At 36.9% G+C, this 25,282-nt stretch overlaps 1 protein-coding gene across 2 annotated transcripts in view; it reads left to right on the forward strand.

Annotated features, from left to right (window-relative positions):
- The window catches only part of SEMA3D (semaphorin 3D), a 230,602-nt gene that overhangs the window by 139,445 nt on the left and 65,875 nt on the right, over nucleotides 1-25,282 (forward strand). For both annotated transcript variants that reach the window (XM_065939525.1, XM_065939524.1), the window contains exons 5-7: nucleotides 6,104-6,223; nucleotides 11,094-11,187; nucleotides 13,908-14,036. In XM_065939525.1, coding sequence (XP_065795597.1) covers nucleotides 6,104-6,223; nucleotides 11,094-11,187; nucleotides 13,908-14,036 — 343 coding nt within the window. The remainder of the gene's footprint in view (nucleotides 1-6,103; nucleotides 6,224-11,093; nucleotides 11,188-13,907; nucleotides 14,037-25,282) is intronic.

The raw sequence follows: 25,282 nt of genomic DNA on the forward strand, positions 1-25,282 counted from the left end.
ATGAACATTACCCAGAGATAGCTGGTGACATTTTGATGTTTATTCTTCTATCTTATCTATTTACTATTTTTCAGAATGAAATCATTGTATACATAGTCCCTTAAAACATTTTTTTTTCACTTCACAGACTGCCATGAGCATTTTCCCATGTCATTAAATTCCTTTTTATAACACTACTTTTAATAGCTGCAGTGCATTCCTTTGTATATTATTTCATCAATCCCCTATTGTTAGAATTTTGGTTTATATCCAGTTTTTACTATTATAAATGATCCCACACATGAAAAACCTTATATATAAATATTGTGAGCACCTTTGGTTATTGGGTATAATTACTGGTCAAAGGATATAAAATACTTTATGCATTGTAAAATGGCCCTCCAGAAAGTTTAAGCTTCTTATACTTCAACTAGCAGTACATGCTCTTAAGAGGGTATATTTCCCCATACCCTTGCTAATGCTGTATACAACATATACTTAATGCTTAATATTAATATGTTAATGAATGAAATAAATATATTTAATTTTTTCCAACAAAATTATTTTTGTTTTTAGCTTGAAATTCGTTCATTACTATAAACACTAAATATCCTATGTATTTGTAAAATTAAGATTTATATTCATATATGATTACTTTGTGTCCCACTTATGTAAAAAATATCCTTTCCTAGTTTTCCTATTTGGTGTTTAGACTTTTATAGGCACATCTCTCAATTTTTTTCCTTTAATTTTTTTTTCCCCTTCTACCATAAGTGGTAGAAACCTGTTTGATATTTCATTTTTGTGAGAAATGTGATATTTGGATTTTCATATACTTATTCTGAAGTGTTGACAACTTATTAACATGTTTTCAATATTATAAGACCTAAACAGATATCTTTACAGACTTTTAACAGAGGTCTACCTGACAAACCTAAGATGTACCACAATGATAGGCATGTGGCACAGGATCAAAAAAATTGAAGATCACAGTATTCTGCAAAATATACTAAGCACAAAAACTGACCAGATTCTTAATCATAAGTGTCTTTTCATGTATTACCTAAATAAATTAAATTAATGATTATAAGTCAGTTATCAGAAACACACATAAAGCTGTATTGGATTTAATTGAACTACATGTAAGATTAGACACGTACAAGTACTTCTGTTTTGCTAATATTTTTCCAATATTAGGGGGAAACAAGTTCTAGATGTTAATACATAAACTAATAGGTATTTGTCTTTTCCTAAGTATTGAGTTTTATATTTGTTTTATTTGTTTAGCTATATATCCACTTATATATGTGTGTAGGGATGTGTTTGGGGCTTCCTGCTGGCTCAGTCAGGAATCCACCTGCCAGTGCAGGAGACATGGGCTCAGTCCCCGGGTCGGGAAGATCCCCTGGAGAAGGAAATGGCAGCCCACTCCAGTGTTCTTGCCCTGGCACTCTCATAGTATAAGGAGCCTGGCAGGCTACAGTCCATGAGGTCACAAGGAGTTAGATAGGACTCAGTGACTGAACAGCAACAGAAAGAAATATGTATAAAGGTAGATATTGAAACGAGTAATATTACTTGAAAAAAATCAGCAAGTCGGTGTCCGTGTGCGCATACCAAGTCGCTTCAGTCGTGTCCAACTCTGTGCAACGCTATGGACTGCAGCCTCCCATGGGATTCTCTGTTCATGGGATTTCCCAGGCAAGAATACTGAAGTGAGTTGCCGTGTCCTTCTCCATCGGGTCTTCCCAACCCATTTACCCAACCTGGGACTCCTGCATTAGCAGGCGGATTCCTTTACCACTGAGCCGTCACTATTCTGTGTGCATGCTAAGTCGCTTCAGTCCTGCCCGACTCTGCGCGACCCCGCGGACTGTAGCCCTCCAGGCTCCTCTGTCCATGGGATTCTCCTGGCAAGAATACTGGAGTGGGTTGCTGTGCCATCTCCAGGGGATCTTCCCAGTTTCTCTTAAGTGTCCTGCATTGGCAGGTGGGTTCTTTACCGCTGGTGCCACCTGGGAAGCCCAGAGGTTGGTACTTGTTTTTAATTCTGTCTTTTTCAGTCTGTCTTATAGTGGAGAGTTGAGGAGGTGGGAAAGAGAGTAGGTAGGAAGCATAGGAAGGAAGGAGAAATTCAGTTCTCTTCCAAGGTTGAGTATATCACTCACTGAGTTGAATTGTTTGATCATGTGCAGCAACCCTTACCATTGTGGCAATAGCTATAAATTAGTCAGCTTTCAGGGAAAATTAAAAAAAGCTGCTTCTCAGAGTTTTCTTTCTTCATGCCTCACAGAATTACACCACCCTTATAATAGCTATGCAGGTTGCTAAGTGAATTAAATCAAGTTAATTATTGCTCGTGCTATTTAAGCAAAACTTAATGAAACTTGTGCACAAAAAGAAAACACAGAATCTTTGAGCCTTAAAAAATGTTATAAATTAAAAGAGAAAGACTTTTGTTTCACTTGAGGCACTAGTGTTTGGCTGAAATGACCACCCTAGGCAAAATTTAAAATAAGAGACTTTATCTTTTAGAATCTCTTCCCAGGTTTCTTTCCTTCTGGTAACCAATGCCTTTTCATTGCCTCCAGTCTTCTTAGAGAACTGTCTGCCATCAACTTCGTCGACAGGAAACTTTGGGCAGAATTAACTTTTGGGTAAATTGAGTCGGAAAATTCAGGACTGTCTCTACAGTGTTCTGTTCCATGGCAGCCCAATCTGAGAGAAGGGAGGAATTTCATAAATAAATCCTTGGTAATATCTCACCAAGTCAGGAACTAGCATAATGGGTTACTTTCCAGGGCTTGCTGCATCTTAATAAGTACTCCCAGAAAAGTTAAAGGATGTGGAATGTTTTAGGTGTGATTCAGAGCTTTTTCTTTATCATCACTCAAATTATATCTCCTTTGTGTGTGATGTTTCACTCTGGGCCTTATTTGTCTTTTTAAACAGTGCTGTGTCTCACAGTCTCTAATCTTTTGGACTTTATAATTTATAATCTGGAAAGGCAGTTGTTTTATTTCTTTATACAAATATTTATTTCAAAGTCTTGTAAAATTACTGTGTTAGTCGGCTTGAGCTACCATAACAAAATACCATAAACTAGGCTGCTTTAACAACAGCCATTTATTTCTGACAATTCTGGAGCCTGGGAAGTCCATGATCAAAGTGCAGGCCGACTTAGTTTCTAGGGAAAATTCTCTTCTTGGCTCATAGGTGGCCGTCTTCTGGTGGTATCTGTACAGGGCAGAGAAAGTGAGAGCAAGTGCCCTGGTCTCTTCTTGTGTTTATTTTTATTTTTTATTTATTATTACCCTGGTCTCTTCTTATAAAGGCATGAATCCTGTCAGGAGGATTCCAGCCTCCTGACCTCTTCTAAGGCTGTTGCTATTGTTCAGTTGCCAAGTTATGTCTGACTCTTTGCGACCCCCATGGACTGCAGCACACAAGGCTTGCCTGTCCCTCACCATCTCCTGGAGTTTTCCCAAGTTCATGTTCATTATATTGGTGGTACCATCCAACCATCTCATCCTCCGTCTCCCTCTTCTCCTTCTGCCTCCAATCTTTCCTAGCATTAGGGTTTTTATCCAATGAATCAGCTGTTCACATCAGGTGGCCAAAGTATTGGAGATTCAGCATCAGTCATTCCAAAGAGTATTCTGGTTGATTTCCTTTTTAAGATTGACTAGTTTGATCTCTCTACTTTCCAAGGGACTCCCAAAAGTCTTCTAGCTACTTACTTCCTAAAAACCTGACCTCTGACCACCATCACCCTGGGGGCGTTAGGGTTTCAACCTATGAATATGGGGAGGACATAAATATTCACTCCATAACCATTTTTCTCTAAATTCTATGGCTCTGGTAAAACAACTTTTGAAAAATGATGTAACTACTAGCAGTGAGGCAATCCCACCTCACTCCAGGCATATCCCGCTACACTCTTCCCCAACCTGTGTACTGTTTCTTGTATAGATTTTAACCTTGAATAAACCTCCTTGTGGGGAAAAGACTAATAAGTAGAAGTCCCTTCACTGAACATGAGTGAGCAAGATGAAGGCTGGAGAATATTAGGATCTCTTACCCTACCAGTGAAGCCATCATTAGAATTTATCTGATGATCTCCTACATTTTTACTCTTTCTTGCCTTTGCTTATCTCATGTTACTGAGCCATTTGTTCAAAACCAGTAGTAGGGCGAATTTTCTCTCTGAATTAAGTTTTCATTTGCAATTGTCTAACAGTATATAAAAGTACATGAAGCTAGTTTTCTACAGTGCTTTTGTGTCAATAAAAAATAAATTCTCTTCATCAGATACCTTGATGGAAGGGTGAAAAACATATGATATGATTTTGTTAAGATTGTCTGCCAGATAAATTGTCTCAATGAATATAGGAGTCTACATATAATACTTATATGATATATATTAAATGTATGAAAATATGCAGGATATTAAGGATTCTACAATATGATTTGCATATGGTAAAATAGGGCTTTCTTTTTTTGCAGCACAAACGTGTAACCATATGTGGTTGTCCTGCTGCTATTAGAGAATTCTGACTCTTCCTATATGATAAACATCCTTCTCTTCTATGGCTAACTGAGGGACTGGCTGATACTGTCCTCTCATTTAGTCTTAAGCAACTGCTTTGTTTGTATGGAGGCAGAGAGCAGAAAACTCAGTAAGTTAGTTCTTTATAGAACTAACTTTTTTTCTGTAGTAGAATGTGCAGATTTTATTCACTGGGATCCTCAAATTCTTGAGACATAAGATTGTCAGGCCAGCTGGACAAAAAAGAACTAGGTACTAGAACCTCTGTACCACAGCTATGCAGAAATAGCTATTTCCCCGGAAATCAGAATAGCCACTGAGAAACTGATTATTTTGTATAGATCAAAATCAGAGTATGTGATAAGCAATTTTTAAGTGTTATATTCTTTATTTTCATCCACATAACAATCATAATCCTATCAGCTAAGTTATCATCTGCTGTTAAAAATATTTATTTAATTAAAAAAATCATCCTACCAGTTGGTTTTTGTCTTTTTTATTTTTTAATATTCTCCTCCTAACAACCCTAATGACAACAGTGACCTGACAGGTGAGGGACCTGTGGCCGCTCAGGCAAGAGAAAATGGACCTTTTCTCTGAATCTCAGTGATTTCATAGTTTTCCAACCTCCTTAGTAAACACTTGTCCATCTCCTAGGTATAGCTGATTTAAAATAAAAGTATACTATTGCCCAGTGTTTTCTTGGAGTCTTTGGGTCCAGGGATTATGAAGTTAGTTAAAAATTGTTTCCAGTAATTATGTAAAGGTAAGGGATGGCTTAGAGGAGATGAATTGAAAATAATAAGAATGACTATTCTGAAAAATGGAGTCACTATTTGCAAGCAGTTCGGGGACAGAAAATAATTAAGTTATAAAGATACACATTTCAAAGAACACTTTTAGGCTCAAGCATTTGGAAAAGAGGCAGAAATATAAGTATCTTAAAATTTTGACTTGGCATTAAAAAATATTTATGGAAGAAACAGAAGTTCTTAAAATAAGCTGGAATTAAGCTAAGTCTTAAAGGCTCTGTAACATTGGGAAAAAATGGAAATAAAGTGGTAGGGCATTCTGGAAAATAAGAATGGAATAATATATAGGAAGACGTCTGTGTTATGTGTTATGTTTAGTGTAGCTGATTCAGTTGAAACTGCACACAATATGATCTATATGGGACAGAAAATGTAGGAACATCAGAACATAATGTTTGGTTTGAGTTTGGTTCTGTACGTAATTCTTGAAAGTAAGTATAAATACCTCTTTCATACTCTGTATATATTCATTCTGTAGGTCCTATTGAGTTCTACAGTAGAAATGTGCATTCTGTTACTTCAGAATGCACAGAAGTACTCTGGTTACTTCAAAACCATAAAACTTCAAAAAAAAGCTTCAAGTCATAGTTTCTAATTTGTTTTGCCTCCTTTGCTAAGTCAAGTGTTAAGCATTTCTCATAAATCTTTTTTATTTTAGCACTTATTTTTGATGATCAATCTACTTGGAAAGTAGGTGGTATGAATGATGCTTTGAAATACCTGAATTATATGCTAATGCTTTTATGTTTTTTATGCCCAATAGACAGAATGTGCAAATTTCATCAGAGTACTTCAACCCTATAACAAAACTCACGTTTATGTGTGTGGAACTGGAGCGTTTCATCCAATATGTGGATATATTGATCTTGGAATTTACAAGGAGGTAATATTGTGAAATAGCATGAAAAGAATTTACTATAATAGCATATTATTTACTGCCTATGACATAAAATAAGTAGATTTGAATATAAAAGTTGAATCACTTTCTGTATGAACTAAGAACTTATGTTACCCACCACTTTATAGATTATTACCATTTTGATTATCTGCTTTATCCACCTAATAAAAACTTCTTCTATTAAAAGTTTTTTAGTGACATGAATAAAATTAATGGTGTAAAATGTTGAACGTGCTTGTTTTCTAGGCTCTATGTACAGCTTTATTTTCTCTTGAGCTTCCTATATAACTAGATCTATTTATGATGTTGCTGTCGGTAAAAATTAATTTCCTGTAAGAACTTGTGACAGAATGGTATCTTCTAAATAACTTAATTTTTTCCCATCCAACAAATTTGACCTGTTGCATATGTTTACAATAGCAGACACTAAATACAGATAATCTTAATGATTTTCTTAAAATTGTATAGTTAGTTGTTATCATACTTGTTATCATACTGGACTTATTTCTGCCAGACCAAATAGGCATAGTAGAAATGTAGGAAGTATTAATTAGGAGTAATGCTTTCCATCTATCAATGAGCATTTCAATAAATGAGAAACATACATACTGCAATAATTTAATCAATATTAATTTGTTAGAGTGCTTTATTTGTGTCATGGCCTGTGCCAGGCACTTTACATGGATTGTGTTTTGGAATTTTGCAACACTCTTAATGAAGTTTGTACCTCTCAGTTCAGTTCAGTCATTCAGTCGTGTCGGACTCTTTGTGACCCCATGAACCTCAGCACGCCAGGCCTCCCTGTTCATCACCAACTCCCGGAGTCCACCCAAACCCATGTCCACTGAGTCGGTGATGCCATCCAACCATCTCATCCTCTGTCGTCCCCTTCTCCTCCTGCTCTCAATCTTTCCCAGCACCAGGATCTTTTGTACCTTTATACCTTTATAACTCCCAGTTTGCAAATTGGTGAAAATGGAATCTCAGTGGAATGAAATAACATGCCTAAGATTACCCAGCTGATAAATGGTCTAGCAAGGAATTGAACCCAAGTAGTCTATCTCTAGAGCAAGCATGCCCATCTGAGCTTTAGAATCTGTACTCTAAAGCATTACTTTGTATGGGTTGATGTTGATGGGTTACACTGTCATCCTTATGTTTATTTATATACTTCTTGTGACTAACCACACATATTTTAAGGGTATTTGGCTGTGTGTTTGAAAGTAAAGTATGGGCTCATAGTACAGGTTTCTTTGCATTGATTTAACTGATTCAAGCAGAGATCAAACCCATAACTGTGGCTGGATAAATTTTTCTCTCTAACCAACTTGTCTAACCAGCCCAGACTCAATGGTCTGAAAGAAAAGCAACCCTGATAGTTAAATCTCTGAACCACTAGGAGACTTGGCAACTTGAATCCATCATTCTTTGTTGCTGGTGTAATGTTCTGTTGCCTGGCTTTGATGAAGGGTAATATATAACAGTGGCTCATAGCATAGGGTGTAATTATATGGGATAGCCCCACAACTTGGATGTATTTTGAGGCCTGGGGCTAAAGGCCAAACTCACAACCTGCTGAGGGATGCAAATAGTGTTCTTTAACTCCTAAAAGTGGAAAGTACTGAAAAGGAATTTAGAAGGAGCTAATTACTTAGCTTGAAACTGTCAAAAAGCCCTGGGGCCGTCAAACTTACAGGTTCTCTGAATGAGAGTGTTATAGGTGAACAGGGGTATTGAGCCTTGTGAATTTCTCACTAGTCTGGAAGACAGATAATTAATTGTATGGCAACACTGCCTGAAGACTGTCCACTTCTGAAATGAATTATTAGTCCCAGGATTCACTGTCCAGCTCAGAGGGAAGGCATGACATTCTCAAATAGATAAGGTTGCTTCTAAAATGACCTGGAAGAGGGAATAGTAACACAGAGATGGAGGAGAGAAGTGTGTAGAGTCCCCCTTCTTGGGGGACACTCTTTTGTGTCGGGGGCAATGAGAAGAAAGAGGAAACAACTGAAATGAATCCCAGATTTCTATCTTTGGCAGTGAGCTGGAGAATAGTGTTATTTATTGAGGTGAGATGAGTAACAAATTTGTGGGAGAAATGGTGAGTTAGTTTTATACATTCTGCTTTTGAGAAATGCTCTGTAGGTCATGCCAAGTGGACAGTTGGATCTAGATTTCAGGATAGAAGTCAGGGCTGTTCACAACTACTGAGAATTTGAACATGGGGAGCCAGAGTTTGAATTATGGCCCTGGTCATTTACCAGCTCCATGGCCTTCTGCATATACTTTCTAAGCTTCTGTTTATTCAGCAAAAGGATGATGATAGTAATAGTAACTCAGAGTTATTTTAAGAATAAAATGAGAAAACGATTGCATGAGCTTTGGCATATCACTTCTTCATTCTGGGCTCTTAATACTCAGCTGTATTAGGCAACAAGAACACAGAAAGGTAAAAAGGCAAGTATTTGCAAAGTATGTATATAAACTTTATTTAAAAATAATATCTGCCATCTATCTATCCACAATACTGGGGGTGCTTGATAGTTTTTTAATAGTTAGCTTGGGAGCATGTTCTTTCCTCTGGAATCTCCCTTTGCTACTGCAAACCTCATATTAAATATTAATAGTATTAATAATTAATATGATATTAACAATAACTTTGCCAAGTTATGATGATTAAAATTTCCCTTTCTTATCTTCTTCTGTCTTCCCTTCAATAGTATTTCTCTGTGTGTAGTTTGGACAGGTGCTTTTTGTGTAATGAATTAGGTGGGGCCAATCTTATAAAATTAAAATTGTCTCAAAAGTTAAAATGTCATGTAATTCAGTTTATCTCAGGAAGTCCATTGTATCAGCCTTTATTTTTGACATCATTTTCCTGTTGGTGTCCTTGACTGCAGCTCAAGGAAACCTGCTTTCCTGTTCTCTCCTTTCTCCAGAAGATTATAAGGGAGACCTTGTCCTTAGCCTCCACAGATAACAATTTTATGGGCTTATCTTGAGAATTTCATGAAATATTACATTTTGACAACAGGAGTCTGTACAGTTATAAGGATTTATCTAGGACTTTGCATCAACTATGACATTGTCCCAGATACTTTCTTAGGTTTTCTTTTTTAGCTTTTTACGATAATCTTCTGGCACACCAGAATTCAGTTTACTTTTTCCCTTTACAGCGTCCCATTATAGGCTTTAGAGTCAACAGTTCTGTTTGACCTGTGGAGAATAATGTGCCCTTAATGATATTTAAACATTCTTAAGGGCTGTGATCTGTAGGTGTTTTTTCCTGACATATCTATAGCCCCATCCACAGTTGGGAAACATGCCCTAAAAGTGTTCTCATTGGACTTTTTTCATGCCTAGGCGCCACTATCACAACTTATCATTAGCTGAACTGTTCTAACTAAACATACTTGAGCTTGATCATGTTACATGGTCATGGTGACTCTATAAATTAATTTCAGCACATTTTTAAATCCGTGAATTTGAAATCCTGAGATTAGATTTGTTAAGAGCACGAACTTTGGAGACAACCCTGAGTTCAAGCTCCTCCTCTGCCTCTTATTCATTATGTGATGCTGAACAAGATCCTTCTCCCTTTTACTCTCAATATTCCTCTTGTAAAGATGGAATTCATAAAGTAGCCACATATTTACATTTATGGTGATGATTCAGTGAGATAATGTACATGAAATTCCTGCTCATGATTAGTATGTATTAACTGTTAAATACCATCACTCTTAGTATTAAAGCTTATTTTCTTAAAACTATTAAATAGCAATTGTTAATCATGCTATTTAAATTAGTATTGCTATTTTTTAGTAAGGCAGTAGTTACTGTCAGTACTGTTTAAAAGAAAAAGATATGAAATGTCACATCATACAAAAATAATAATCCAAATAATCAATTTTTTTCTCTCCCTTTTGCTTCTTTGCTTGCTTCCTAGATAAGTGGCACTGAATGATTCCTTTTAATTGCATGTGTATTCTGATATAACTCTGTAGATATGCCATCTAGAGAGAATGTCAGAAATGCTGAATTTCCCTAGCGCGTTTGCAGGCTGAGTCATCAGTCTTTTTGCTGGATGCAGTGTTGTCATTGTTATGAAACACTCAAACTCATGGGGCCATATTCATTATACATTCATATTTTTCTTGGAAAGTTCAACTTAAGATGTTTTTTTTTCCCCTGAATTTTAGAAGTCTGCCAATGCCATTCTGTCTGTGGCCACTATTATAAAAATAAATGTTTCTGCCAAAATAACTGTGTGGCTTTAATGTGCATAGTGTTTTCATAATAGTGAAAATACTACATTGGAATTTTTTTTGCCCACATGTATCAATAGCTCTGAAAATGAACTGCCTGCCTTACAACACTATTATGTCACTAAAATTACAAAGTATCATAAGGCTTAAGTAATATGGTATAGTTGCAGATGCTTAGGTAGATAGACCATCATAGTGCTGAAAGTATGATTAATAAATTTATTTCTCAGAGGAGGAAACTGGCTTATTAGACTCAGTAAATTAGTTATTAGGCTTAAGATATAGGATTGCTTGATAGTGATTTTGGTGATGATAGTGGTCCAGGCTAAATGAATTGATGAAGGCATTGAAAAATTCATTCATTATTATAATTACTACTTAGGGCAAATGGAGACCAAAACATGGGAATTGAGTCTTGCCAGAAATAATATTTGTGGAAGAGTTAAGAAGCACAGCTTGGTGGACATGCTATGTGCTCAGTTTTTATTGAATTAATGAGTTAGAATTTAGTTCTTATCTCCTATGTTCTTACCGATTCTGATATTTTTTTAAAAAAATCACCCTTCTGTTAATATTTCTCTTAACAGGAAGTTATTTTCAGACTAGACACACACCATTTGGAGTCTGGCAGACTGAAATGTCCCTTTGATCCTCAGCAGCCTTTTGCTTCAGTAATGACAGGTAAGAGCAGCAAAGGATATTTCTTGCTTTTAGGTCTTTTTCTAAAAAGGTGTGTGTAGATTCAACCACACTGTCTTAGTGAGTTAAAGATTATTTTGGATTAATCATCCACTGACTGTTTGATGGTACTGGTGGTAATTTTTTAGTGTCACGTCTCTCTGTACTTAGCTCCTTATCCATAAAGTGAGTCTCCAGTAATCCTTAATGTCTGCACAGTTGCATTTTAAATGAACTTCAGGTTGAAAAGGCTGAAATGTGTTTAATGCAAAAGACAGTCATATGTGCTATAATTTTACATATAGGTAACTCAGATTTTCCTATATTTAGCTTATATGCTCCTATTTGGTTGTTCATTATGGCAGTTAAATTTAGCAATTCCTTGAACATAATATATTACAAAATATTGAAGATTTGAGTGGGAGAAGTAATAATAAGATGTAAGTGAATAAATTAATAAAACAAATAAATCAAACTATAGAACACAAACAATAGAATGTTGTAACTCCTCTCCCCTCAATTTCACCATAACCTGATTGAATTAATAGAAATGTGACATTTTTGCTGTCACATTCAGTTTTCTCTTGCTTTGCATACATCATAAATTCTCTTATAGGAGGAACATCGTGTTTAAAGAAGGTAGTACTGTGTGGTCTGAAGTCTTTTCTGAGGAATGTCGACATGACCTCTGACCTCTAAGTTTCAGCCATTATAAGGACTGCTTTTGTCTTGGTTTTGTTCATGACTTTAGTCTCTTTTCATTTAACTTGTCCATCAGGTGTTTGAATAGACTATCAAGAGTGACACACCATGACATTTTAATTTTCACCTTGTGAGAAGCAGTGCTCTTCTTTGAAGTGAAAGTGTGTGTGTTTTGAAAATTATGTGACTAATGTTCAGTCATTATCCTCAGAAAATGAGGTCGATGATTTGTGACTCTGATCTGTCAAATGGAGTTGACACACCTTTAACAATAGACTGTAGACATTGGTGACCCCTGAACCCCTAAGTAATTTAAATACAAAGAAGACACTTTTAAAACCTGAATATAGAGATCCAACTTTTATGTTGAAATATACATTTTTTTTCCTGGCAAAATGAATGTTTGCAGTTTTATGTTTCAAATTAATGGTGTATTTCCTTTATGTCTCTAATGATGTTGTTGTTTGGTTCTTCTATTTTTAAAAATTTGCTCCACAATGAAATATTGTCTTGCACCATATGTTTTTAAGAGATGGAATCAGTAAGATGTCTACCTTTACTTTATATAACTGGGATCTTCCCTGGTGGTCCAGTGGTACCACTCTGCCTTTCTATTGCAGAGGGCACAGGTTCAATTCCTGGTCAGGGAATAAGATCCCATATGTTGCACTGTGTGCCCCCCCCACCCTGAAAAAATAGTTGTACTTTACATAACTGGATTTCTCTCTTTTATGTGCATGTGTGTGTGTGTTCCCCCTGCCCCCACCTTTGGAAGTTGACTATTGTCATGAATAGTTAGGTTGGTTGTCTCACATTGTTCACTAAAAGTCTTATTTCAGTGGATGTAATTGGAGGATTTTTTAAAATATCTGAATCACTTATTTATGCAAAGGCAGAATTTTAAAGATATGTTTCTGAGAAAATTGAATTTTAGTGATTGTAGTTGTTCTTATATTGGCTTTAAAAAACCTAAATGCTCTGTAGAGATTTAGCTATTTTTTAAAATTTTAGTCTATTAAGTGTAACTCAAAGTAGTTGAATATAAAGATTTCTTGAAACAGAGGCTTAGCTCTCAAAGGGGCAGCATGTTCTACTGTGGGGACTGCATTCTTCCTGCCATACCCCGCTTCTAACAATGTGCTAACTTGCGTCAGGAACGCGGACCACCACTCCCATTTCCCCTCTCTTGCCCCTTGCATCCTTTTCTTTCCCCTTCTCCCACCTGTCTCCCTTCTGTCCTTTCTTCCTCTCCTCTCCCTCATCGTAAACTCCTCTGCCCTCTCTTCCTCATTCTTTCCACCCTCCTCCTCCCCCACCTCTCTCTGCCTCTGGCACCCCTCCGTCTCTTCTCTTCTCTCTCTCCTGTCTCTGGTAAGACATGGATATTTACTTTACACAAATAACAGGACAAAGAAGTTTGGTATGCGGTAATGGCCACATCTTTCCCTTTTCAGAAATTCCTGTTTATCAGAACTATTAGAAACATGATTAGCTACAAGGAATGCAACATGTTATAATTACAAAGTATGACTTCAGTGCTGAAAGCTCCCTTTCAGCAGAGGTTAGGTAAAGAAAAGTTGTGGTCACTGAGGTTGTGTCGGTTAAGTAAATACTAATTACACAATCCATTCCTCGTTATGGCGTTTACTTTTTAATTTTTTTTGTGTGTGTTGTTACAAAGAGGGACTCCTAATTATGACATATCTTTGAATTATTTGTGAGGAGAGGGAAAGAAGAGGAGCTCCTCCATAACAGAAGCTAAATGCATGTGCAATTATTAATTCAGGAGACTTTGGCCTTTCTTATATTCAAGTATTTGTAATCACCTGACCAAAGTTTATTGAGTTATTTTTTTCTTCAGCTGAGCAGATTTTTCAAAATCTGAAGGAGAAATTTACAAAACAATATATTCTGATGTATGCAGTAAACATCTTGGGTTTCATGTCGTGAAATTGGTCTGTTGTCAGTAGTATCTGCTGGTAAACTCTTAGAAGTCCTGTGTATTCTTTTCTCCCTTGCAGATGAATACCTCTACTCTGGAACAGCTTCTGATTTCCTTGGCAAGGATACTGCATTCACGCGGTCCCTTGGGCCTACTCATGACCACCATTACATCAGAACTGACATTTCAGAGCACCACTGGCTCAATGGTTAGTGATTTTTGCACTTTTGATTTTTTTTGCCTTTGCTTTTGGGTAGATAAGAAACTCAGGATTATTCATTCAGATGTGTTTTGGAAGTTATTTAGCTCAATATATAAAATACATTTGAAAGAGTTCCTCACTGTGTTAGACAGATCTCCAGGACTTGTTGCGTATATAATAATAATAATAATAATAATAATAATAGCTGACGTTTATTGTGCTGTGGTCCTTGACATTGTTCCATAATCTACTTGATTTTTTAAAATATTCACAATGTTTTAATGTGAGGGATGTGTTATTATTGTTATGTGCTTTTTAAAGATGAATAAACTGACGTAGAAAGAAGTTGAGTAATTTGGTCAAGATCTTAGAACTTGTTAGTTGCTGAGCTGGAGTTCAAGTTGGCAGTCTTTCTCCTATAGCCTGTTTTTTAATGACTAAGCCAAATACTGTCTATGAACATAATAGAAAGGGGTTAGATTGTAATGCTGACTTCTTTTGCTTAAAAAAACAATTTTTCTTTTGGTTAAAACATGTCTCTCCAAAATTTTAAGCATATTGATATTAATTTGATTACTTTTGTGTTTAAGGTCATACAGCGTTTAGTTTTTAACAACAAAAAAGACCTCCTAAATGAATTTATTTAATGGAAGGAATGGTGAAAGCTCCCCCCCTTTTTTTTTCCTTTTGCCCTACTGCCTTCCAACAGGTCAGGTTTTTATCATGATTTTCTACAGTTTTCTAGTTAACATAGGAACTTATTTCACCATATAGCAGAATAACACCGCTATTTAAGCAGGCACACAGCATTTCCCATTCCCACTAAAACCCATAAATATTAGGTTTTAGTGGAGGAGGACTGGGTAGAGATTTCCTTGGGGCTATCTCTGTATCTCTCAGTATCATTCAAGCAGTGACAACATAAACAAAAGGGAAAAACACTTTTAAAACATTTCTTTAGTCAAAACCTCCAGATCCATTTGTTTACACAACAATGTGGTCCATTGACCAAGAGAGAACCCTATTAATAGAGTAAACAAACTTAGAATATCCCCAACTAAGTGATAACTGTTAACTTCTTAACACTTGTGCAAAGCAGGACCATATCCTTGACTATTGTGAGGTTTTTGTGCCAATAACTTGGTTTGAGAATGACTTCATAGATTTTACCAGAAGAAAAGCTTAGTTATCTGTTCAGGTAACAAAATAGTATGACTTTAAAGTGAAGTATAAATTGTATTTCCCAGTCTTGGGATGGCAAATGTCATCATATTGCCACTCATTTAAGAGATTATTCTATTTTTTCCTTACCAGTGGCATGTCCAGTAGAAGACAGCAGTATTGCTAAGACAATAAATGTTAGAAATATGTATTCAGCTTTTATTTGTCTAGCATGCTGTTCTTAGTGCTATGAGAAGAGAATTACAAAGTAGGAAACTTGTGTTGGTTTAACTTGTTATTGATGAGCAGCTTTTACAGTCCTATGATATACTGAATGCGGTTCAGCCCATTGGACCTGCAGGGATTATAGGTGAAGGCTGCCAACCTCCTCGATGATGAATGCCCAAAGCATCAGAAGAGATGGTTGATGGGACTGAAAAGCTGTGAATGTTTTCCTGAAACTATTGTGAAGTTATATATTATTTAATTTTTTATTTCAGTTTTTAATTTTATTGGAGTATAATTGATTTACAGTGTTGCATTAATTTATGCTATATAGCAAAATGAATCAGATATATTCAATATAGCTATTGAATATAGATCTCCATGGTATATAGTTGGAATTTGTTGTTTATCCATCCTGTTTATACTGGTTTGCATCTCCTAATCCCAGACTCCCAGTCCTTTCATCCCCCACGCCTCTTGCCCTTGGCAACCTGTTCTCTATGTCTGTGAATTTGTTTCTATTTCACAGATTTGTTCATTTGTGTAGTATTTTAGATTCCACATATAAGTGATATCATATGGTATTTGTCTTTCTCTTTCTGACTTATTTTGCTTCATATAATAATCTGTAGTTCCATCCAAATGCTGTAAATTACATTATTTCTTTTTTTTTTAATGGCTGAATATTATCGCATTGTATATAAATATACCACATCTTCTTTACTTTCTTTATCTATTCATCTGTTGATGGGTTTAATTCTTTTTCTGTGTGTCTTTTTTTTAAGGTATAATAGACAAATAACATTTCACTAGTTTCAGGTGTATAACATAATAGTTGATACTTGTATAAACTGTAAAATGATCACCATAATAAATCTAGCTAGCTTCTGTCAACACCTATAGAGAATTTTCCTTCTTGTGATGAGAACTTAAGATTTACTCTTAGCAACTTTCAAAAAAAAAAAAGAAAAAGATTTACCCTTAGCAACTTTCAAATATTCAATAAACTGTTATTAATTATAGTCTTCATGATGTATGTTACATCTCCAAAAGTTACTTATTTTATAACTGGAAAGTTGTATCTTTTGGACTGCCTTTACTAATTCCCTAATCTTAACCAGAGAATCAGATCTTTGTTTTTTATAGAGATAACTGATAATTTACAGTAAGGGAAGTAAGAAGGAGGACAGAGAGAGAAGGCCCATTACACCAAAGATAGTAAAATGAGGTTGGAACAGAACAAAAGTGGTGGCAATGGAGGTGGATGTGGGAATATACAGCAACAAATAATTGAAACAGAAGATATTGTTTGGGAATAGAGGAAACCAAGGATATGAGCAAGAATGCAAGAGATTTGGGGTACTGGAAGTCAGTGGAAAGGAAGTAATTAGAAGGAGAAAGTAGAAGTCTCACTGAATTGAATGCAGGAAACTGATGAAGAATTAGAATTACCATTTATACTTGTAGAATGTTTAAGGCAGATTTCTTTGTTCTTGTTGTTGTTCAGTTGCTCAGTTGTGACTGACTCTTTGTGACCCCATGCACTACGGCACACCAGGCTTCCCTCTCCTTCACCATCTCCCTGAGCTTGCCCAAACTCATGTCCATTGAGTCAGTGATGCCATACAATCATCTCATCCTCTGTTGTCCCCTTCTTCTTCTACCTTCAATCTTTCCCAGCATCAAGGTCTTTTCAAATGAGTCAGTTTTTCGTATCAGGTGGCCAAAATATTGGAATTTCAGCTTCAGCATCAGCCCTTTCAATGAATATTCAGGGTTGTTTCCTTTAGGACTGATTGGTTTGATCTCCTTGCAATCCAAGGGACTCTCAAGAGTCTTCTCCAGCACCACAGTTAGAAAGCATCAATTCTTCGGCGCTCAGCCTTTTTATTGGAGAAGGCAATGGCAACCCACTCCAATACTCTTGCCTGGAAAATTCATGGATGGAGGGGTCTGGTAGGCTGCAGTCCATGGGGTTGCAAAGAGTTGGATATGACTGAGTTACTTCACTTTCACTTTTCACTTTCATGCATTGGAGAAGAAAATGGCAACCCACGCCAGTGTTCTTGCCTGGAGAATCCCAGGGACAGCGGAGCCTGGTGGGCTGCCGTCTATGGGGTCACACAGAGTCGGACATAACTGAAGCGATTTAGCAGCAGCAGCAGCCTTTTTATGGTCCAACTCTCACAACTGTACATGACTACTGTAAAAACAATAGCTTTTACTACATGGACCTTTGTTGGCAAAGTAATGTCTTTGCTTTTTAATATGCTGTCTAGGTTTGTGGTAGCTTTTCTTCAAGGAGCAATCATCTTTTAATTTCAAGCATCTTTTAATTTTCATGATAAGAGGGATGGCATAACCTAGTCTGCCCTGGACATTTCCAGTTCACCTCTGCTGTTCTGTAACCCTGAGGTGTCCGAGTTTAGACACAAATTACAGCTCTGTTTCTGTGTAACTTAATTACCGAAGTTTGAATCTTGACTATCACTTATTTGTGACTTTGGTCAAGCCTTTCTGAATATTTAAATTTTTTGTCTAAAAATTTGGCATAAATTCTCTGGGGAATTCTCTGGCAGCCCAGTGCTTTCACTGCTGAGGGCCCAAATTTAATCCCTAGCCAGGAAACTAAGATCTCACATGCTACTTAGTACAGCCAAAATAAATAAATAATACATTTTAAAAATAAAAATAACAATTTGGCATAATAATAGTATCTGTTCCCAGGGTGTTACAAAAATTAAATTGTATAGGGAAGTCTGATTAAAGACAATTGTAAAAGCAATTTAGTGTCAATATTATCATCACCCTCATTGTCATTATTCCTGAAGGTGAGAGAAGCAGCAGGTGGGACTAAAGACCTGGGTGCTCTGATTCTCTGACATCTGTTTAATACTTAGCATTTTTAGATAATAACCATCTGTTCTTCCTCTGTCTCTGTAATTCTGTGATCTTATCTATTCTAATAGCTTTAAATGTTTTCTCTGTTTTAGTGTTTTCTCAAACTGCATTTCCAACCTTTTCCTGTAACTGTGCTGTGCTTAGTCACTTAGTCATGTCCGACACTTTTTGACCCCATGGACTGTAGCCCGCCAGGCTCCTCTGTCCATGGGGATTCTCCAGGCAAGAACACTGGAGTGGATTGTCATGCCCTCCTCCAAGGGATCTTCCCACCCAGGGATTGAATGCAGGTTTCCTGCATTGCAGGTGGATTCTTTACCATCTGAGCCACCAGGGAAGCCCCAAAATACTGGAGTGGGTAGCCTATCCCTCCTCCAGAGGATCTTCCAACCCAGGAACCAAACTGGGGTCTCCTGCATGACAGTCGGATTCTTTACCAGCTGAGCTACCAGGGAAGTCCCTTCTTGTAACTAAGTTCTCTTAAAAGTATTGATTTGAATGTCTTACATTTTCATCTCAATTTAAATAAAAGGAACTAGTTGCTTAATATGGGAATAAAGATACCTTAGCCTTGGCCTTGATTGTGCCATTGAAATCATTTGAGATTTATACAGGTTGTTTAGTGACCTTTTGCCTGAGTTTTTTTGAATAGTAAATAGATGCAAAAAGCAATAATTGGATTTAAAATCTAAAATCCTGGGAATCTAATTAAAATTTTCTTGTTTTCCCTTTCTAAACTGCCCTTCAATACCTATTTCCTGATTTTAATCTATCATAAGGTTCTTAATTTCATCCATCCAGTAACCTTGAAGTTATCTTTAATTTCTTCCTCTCCTTTATCTCCCTTTATCTAATCTATCACTAAGAGCCTTTACTTCCTTCAAAATATCTGTTGACCTTGTTTTTTCCATGGCCACCATCTTTCTTTAGGTCTCTATCACCTTGTCTCTGTTTTATTGCCATTATTTTATTGTTTGTTAACCCATTTCCCTATCTCTGGTCTCTTCTGCTTCAAATTAATTTTATATAGCCTCCATCCACTTACTGTTATTAGGCACTTTTAAAGTATTATCCCAGTTAGTGGTATAATTTTGAGAGAACTACTATTTCCACTTTATAGTTGGGGGTAGATTAGAAATCAGATTAATAGTCTGTGGTGAGACAGCTATTGCGCGATTGAAATTCAGGTAGGTGTCTCTAGCTCTAGACACTTTATTCTTTCCGTTGTACGATACAGCCCATCAGCCTCAATTCTGATCTCGTGATTGCCCATCTGCTGCTCTTGCAGCCTCACTGCAGCCAGGGTCCACATCTCCATGCCATGTTGAGCAACAGCAAACTGAAGATGTGCGTCTGCTTGTGGAGGCCACAGCAAATAGAGAACATGTGGGTTAGGCAAGCGAGGTGGAAGCCCTCCACAGCTGTAGCCAATACTGTGAACATTTGCTAAGGGATAGGCTGGCCAGAATCAGAAGAGCACAGTGCGTCAGGAGACTCCGTCTGTTAGAAGCTTCCTGCTCCAAGGAGACTATGGCGGAGCAAAGGAAAAATGATAGAAACTACATGAGATTATTGTAAAGACATGCTAAGGGAAAAGATTGACTTTGGGGGGGACATTTCTATTCTACATTTTGAGAAGTGGCTATTTTCCAGATATAGCCAGCCTAGTATCCAAAGATCGGAGAAGGCAATGGCACCCCATTCCATACTCTTGCCTGGAAAATCCCATGGACGGAGAGCCTATTAGGCTGTGGTCCACGGGATTGCTAAGAGTCAGACGTGACTGAGCGACTTCACTTTCACTTTTCACTTTCATGCATTGGAGAAGGAAATGGCAACCCATTCCAGTGTTCTTGCCTGGAGAATCCCAGGGACAGTGGAGCCCAATGGGCTGCCGTCTATGGGGTCTCACAGAGTCGGACACGACTGAAGTGATTTAGCAGCAGCAGTATCCAAAGACAGAGGTCAGAGGAGTTGTCTGGATAGTGTCAGGAATACAGAGAGACAAAAAAGCAATGGTTGTTAAAGGAGCTGGATTTGGGGGTTAGACATTATCTTATTCAACCTTACATTCCACAAATTGAGACTCAGTGTGAAGAAGGGATGTGTTCAGGTCTCCTAACTTCCAGGTCCATCCTTCCCTTACAATATCAAACTGCTGACAAAAGTATCATATCACGTCTCCTGAATTTTGGTGACAGTTATGGAGATAAAAACTGTTTCCTCTTTAAACTGGACCTGACACAGCAGAGTTGCTGATATAGGCTACTTGCTCCAAAGCTGTTCTGTCCAATATGGTAGACAGTAGCCACTCGTGGCTATTTAAATTTAAACTAATTAAAGTTAAATAAAATTAATTTCTTAGTCACTCTAATCATGTTTCAAGAATAGCCCTGTGGGCTGGAGGCTACTTTATTGGACAACACAGATATAAAACATTTCCATCATCACAGAAATTTCTATTGGACAGCACTGGTCTAAAGTGTACTTTTTATTAATTATGTACATAGCATAATCAGATAGTGCAATACCTGTCACGTATCACAGTGCAATCCACAATCATATAATGCAACGTGTAAATTTTCGTGACTACTTATTTAGCATGTAGATATGAAACTCACTCTGGGGTTTTGTTCAATTACTAAGAACTGATAGGTACTTGATATTTCAAATAATGGGGCCAGTGTCAATGTCTAAATACTTTCCTCTATATATTATTGTATCATTGATTACTTTATCTAATCCAATGCCAAAAGACATAAGAAGTATGAATCCTGATTCCTTCTTTGAGAAATGAATCCATCTATTAAATCCCTCACCAGGAGGGTGAAAACTTATGAAAGTGAACGCTATGGCTTTTCTACACAAAGTCTTAGATATTTCCACACTTTTATCAACTTAATCTTAGAACACATAAGGAAAGATACAAGTCAGAGGGTTACTCAAACACATTTGACATTTTTAATGAGAATTTTGAGATAAAAGTAAGAAGTATGACTATTTGGATAATGAAAACAAACAGTGACGCCTCAGTTGCATATGTTTCTGTTTTCTTTCCTGGAGTAGATGAGAATTTTTGTTTTAAAATTTTTATTTCCAACATGTGGAGGCAGTTTTCATTTGAAGTTTCTCTTGGAATCCTGTTGTCTATAAATTGTTTTTCCACACAGAAGGATAACATTTTTCAAAAGTGGTAGGAAAAAGATACTACAAGAAGAAATAAAGGAAAATAAGGAACTCGCTATGTCTTAAGTCCTGAAGTAGGTGTGCTCATCTAGATGAAACAATGTGCACAAGGAGAAATGAGAGTGATGTGCGTTGCAGCAGGTCATACGGGTTTACGCCATTTTCACTTGGCAGTGTCTCTTGATGTCATGCTAAAAGTTCATTTGTGAAAATGCACGATTTCAAACCCCATCCCTATTAAGGCATGTGTTTCAAATGGGAAAAATGTACTCTAATAAAGCACAGGTGTCTCTTGGTATGATTTTAAATTATTTAATCCAACTATGTATGTCATATACTGGCGAAATGATATCTATTTTTACATAAGCTTGGCAGCAAGTCAGAAAAGAGTTTCTATCATAAAATACTAATATCAATATTCTAAGACACAGGACCTCAATTGAATCTGTGAGAAAGAAAACTCTCTTTCTTAAAACTGGTATTTATTTTTAACTCAAAATTACTTATTATTTAAATCACAGAATACTGTACTGTTGGATACTAATGCTTTTTTTCATAATTAGATTTCTTCACATAATAATAAATATTTGGCTTAAATACTTCCACAACTTAATTTGTTTACAGTACTCCAAAATAATTTTCTTACAGTAATAATTTTTTACTTGAAAAAGAACCAACATTTAAGAGTCCAATAAAACCACAGTCACTGAATAAACACAGTAAGATCATCTATTTATATATTAGTTGAAATTTAAAAGAAATATAACTTGGAAAAAATATCTACTCTATTTTGCCCCGCTAATATTATAATGAAATTTCTGAAATGGGGACTAGTACCATACTCTAACTTTTGACCTTTTCAAATGACAATACCTGGCAACAACACCTGGAAAATGTTTTGCATAACCAAAGAGACTCTTCTGTGCATTTCTGCAATAAAATATGAATTAACATGTTTATTTGTATTGCTTTTAGGCAGAGTACATTCCATTCTGTTAAAGAGCTGTGTTTTGTTTGTTGAATTCTGCAAAAAAGAGACCACCAATCAGCCCATGTAACTGCTGCTTCCATCTGTGTGTCTGAGGAAAGTTTTACAAACAGCTCTCTCTCTCACAGTAAAATCCTTTTACCTGTAATGATTTTCTGTTTTAAATCACTGAGATCTCATTTTCTCTCTGAAGAGAGAAGACTGCAAATTTTGTACGACTATGTTATTTTTAAAACTATAAATTTAGCTCAGTCATGGGCTTCCATGGTGGCTCAGAGAGTAAAGAATCTACCTGTGAGGTGGAATGGCCGGGTTTGAGCCTTGCATCAGGAAGATCCCCTGGAGAAGGTTTCCATTTCGGAAACCCCTCCAGTATTCTTGCCTGGAGAATCCCATGGATAGAAGAGCCTGTACAGTCCGTGGGGTTGCAAAGAGTCGGACATGACCGAGTGACTAACACTTTGTTATTTTTAATAGTATAAATTCAACTCAATCATGGCAGTAGTTCTGATACTGAAATTACAAAGGATCATCAGGCTGCATGGAGATAACTTCCACTTAAGTTATATTTAAGCACTATGATAAATTCTCCTTGTGTCATCTCCATTTTAAGCTTATGTACTTGTTGAGATAAAACAAGCCAATTGTATTCCTATTATTTCTGTATCAGTTCAGTTCAGTCACTCAGTTGTATCCAAATCTTTGCCACCCCATGGACTGCAGCACGCCAGGCCTCCCTGTCCATCACCAACTCCCGGAGTTTACCCAAACTCATGTCCATTGAGTCAGTGATGCCATGCAACCATCTCATCCTCTGTCATCCCCTTCTGCTCCCGCCTTCAATCTTTCCCAGCATCAGGGATTTTTCAACTGAGTCAGTTCTTCACATCAGGTGGCCAAAGGATTGGAGTTTCAGCTTCAGCATCAGTCCTTCCAATGAATATCCAGGACTGATCTACTTTAGGATGGAATGGTTGGATATCCTAGCTGTCCAAGGGACTCTCAAGAGTCTTCTCCAACACCACAGTTCAAAAGCATCAATTCTTCAGTGCTCAGCTTTCTTTATAGTCTAACTCTCACATCCATACATGATCACTGGAAAAACCATAACTTTAACTAGACAGATCTTTGTTGGCAAAGTAATGTCTCTGTTTTTTAATATGCCATCTAGATTGGTCATGAATTTTCTTCCAAGGAGTAAGTGTCTTTTAATTTCATGGTTGCAGTCACCATCTGCAGTGATTTTGGAGCCCCCCAAAATAAAGTCTGCCATGTTTCCACTGTTTCGCCATCTGCTTGCCATGAAGTGATGGGATCAGATGCTATGATCTTAGTTTTCTGAATGTTGAGCTTTAAGCCAAATTTTTCACTCTCCTCATTCACTTTCATCAAGAGGGTCTTTACTGCTTCACTTTCTTCACGTTTAAGGGTGGTGTCATCTGGATATCTCATGTTATTGATATTTCTGCTGGCAATCTTGATTCTAGCTTGTGCTTTATCCAGTCCAGCATTTCTCATGATGTACTCAAGTTAAATAAGCAGGGTAACGATATACAGCCTTGACATATTCCTTTCCCTATTTGGAACCAGTATGTTCTTCCATGTCCAGTTCTAACTGTTGCTTTCAGACCTACATACAGATTTCTAAAGAAGCAGGTAAGATGGTTTGGTATTCCCATCTCTTTCAGAATTTTCCACAGTTTGTTGTGTTCCACACAGTCAAAGGTTTTGGCGAAGTCAATAAAGAAGAAATAGATATTTTTCTGGAACTCTCTTGCTTTCTCGATAATCCAGTGAATGTTGGCAATTTGATCTCTGGTTCCTCTGCCTTTTCTAAATCCAGCTTGAACATCTGCAAGTTCACAGTTCATGCACTGTTGAAGCTTGGCTTGGAGAATCTGAGCGTTCTTTACAAGTGTGTGAGATGAGTGAACTTGTGTGATAGTTTGAGCATCCTTTGGCATTGCCTTTCTTAGGGATTGGAGTGAAAATTGACCTTTACCAGTCCTGTGGTCACTGCTGAGTTTTCCAAATTTGCTGGCATATTGAGTGCAGCACTTTCACAGCATCATCTCTCAGGATTTGAAATAGCTCAACTGGAATTCCATCACCGCTACTAGTTTTGTTTGTAGTGATGCTTCCTAAGACTCACTTGACTTTGCATTCCAGGATGTCTGACTTTAGGTGAATGATCACACCATCGTGATTATCTGGGTCATGAAGATCTTTTCTGTATAGTTCTTCTGTGTATTCTTGCCACCTCTTCTTAATATCTTCTGCTTCTGTTATATCCATACAATTTCTGTCCTTTGTTGAGCCCATCTTTGCATGAAATGTTCCCTTGGTATCTCTAATTTTCTTGAAGAGATCTCTTGTCTTTCCCATTCTTTTGTTTTCCTTTATTTCTTTGCACTGATCACTGAGGAAGGCTTTCTTATCTCTCCTTCTCTTGTTTGGAACTCTGCATTCAAATGGGTATACCTTTCCTTTTCTCCTTTGCTTTTCACTTCTCTTCTTTTCACAGCTATTTGTAAGGCCTCTTCAGACAGCCATTTTGCTTTTTTGCATTTCCTTTTCTTGGGGATGGTCTTGATCCCTGCCTCCTGTACAATGTCACGAACCTCCATCCATAATTCATCAGGCATTCTGTCTATCAGATCTAATCCCTTGAATCTATTTGTCACTTCCACTGTATAATCATAAGGGATCTGATTTAGGTCATACCTGAATGGTCTAGTGGTTTTCCCTACTTTCTTCAATTTAAGTCTGAATTTGGCGATAAGGAGCTCAT

Source organism: Muntiacus reevesi, chromosome 6 (assembly GCF_963930625.1).
Source record: "Muntiacus reevesi chromosome 6, mMunRee1.1, whole genome shotgun sequence".
NCBI lineage: Eukaryota > Metazoa > Chordata > Mammalia > Artiodactyla > Cervidae > Muntiacus > Muntiacus reevesi.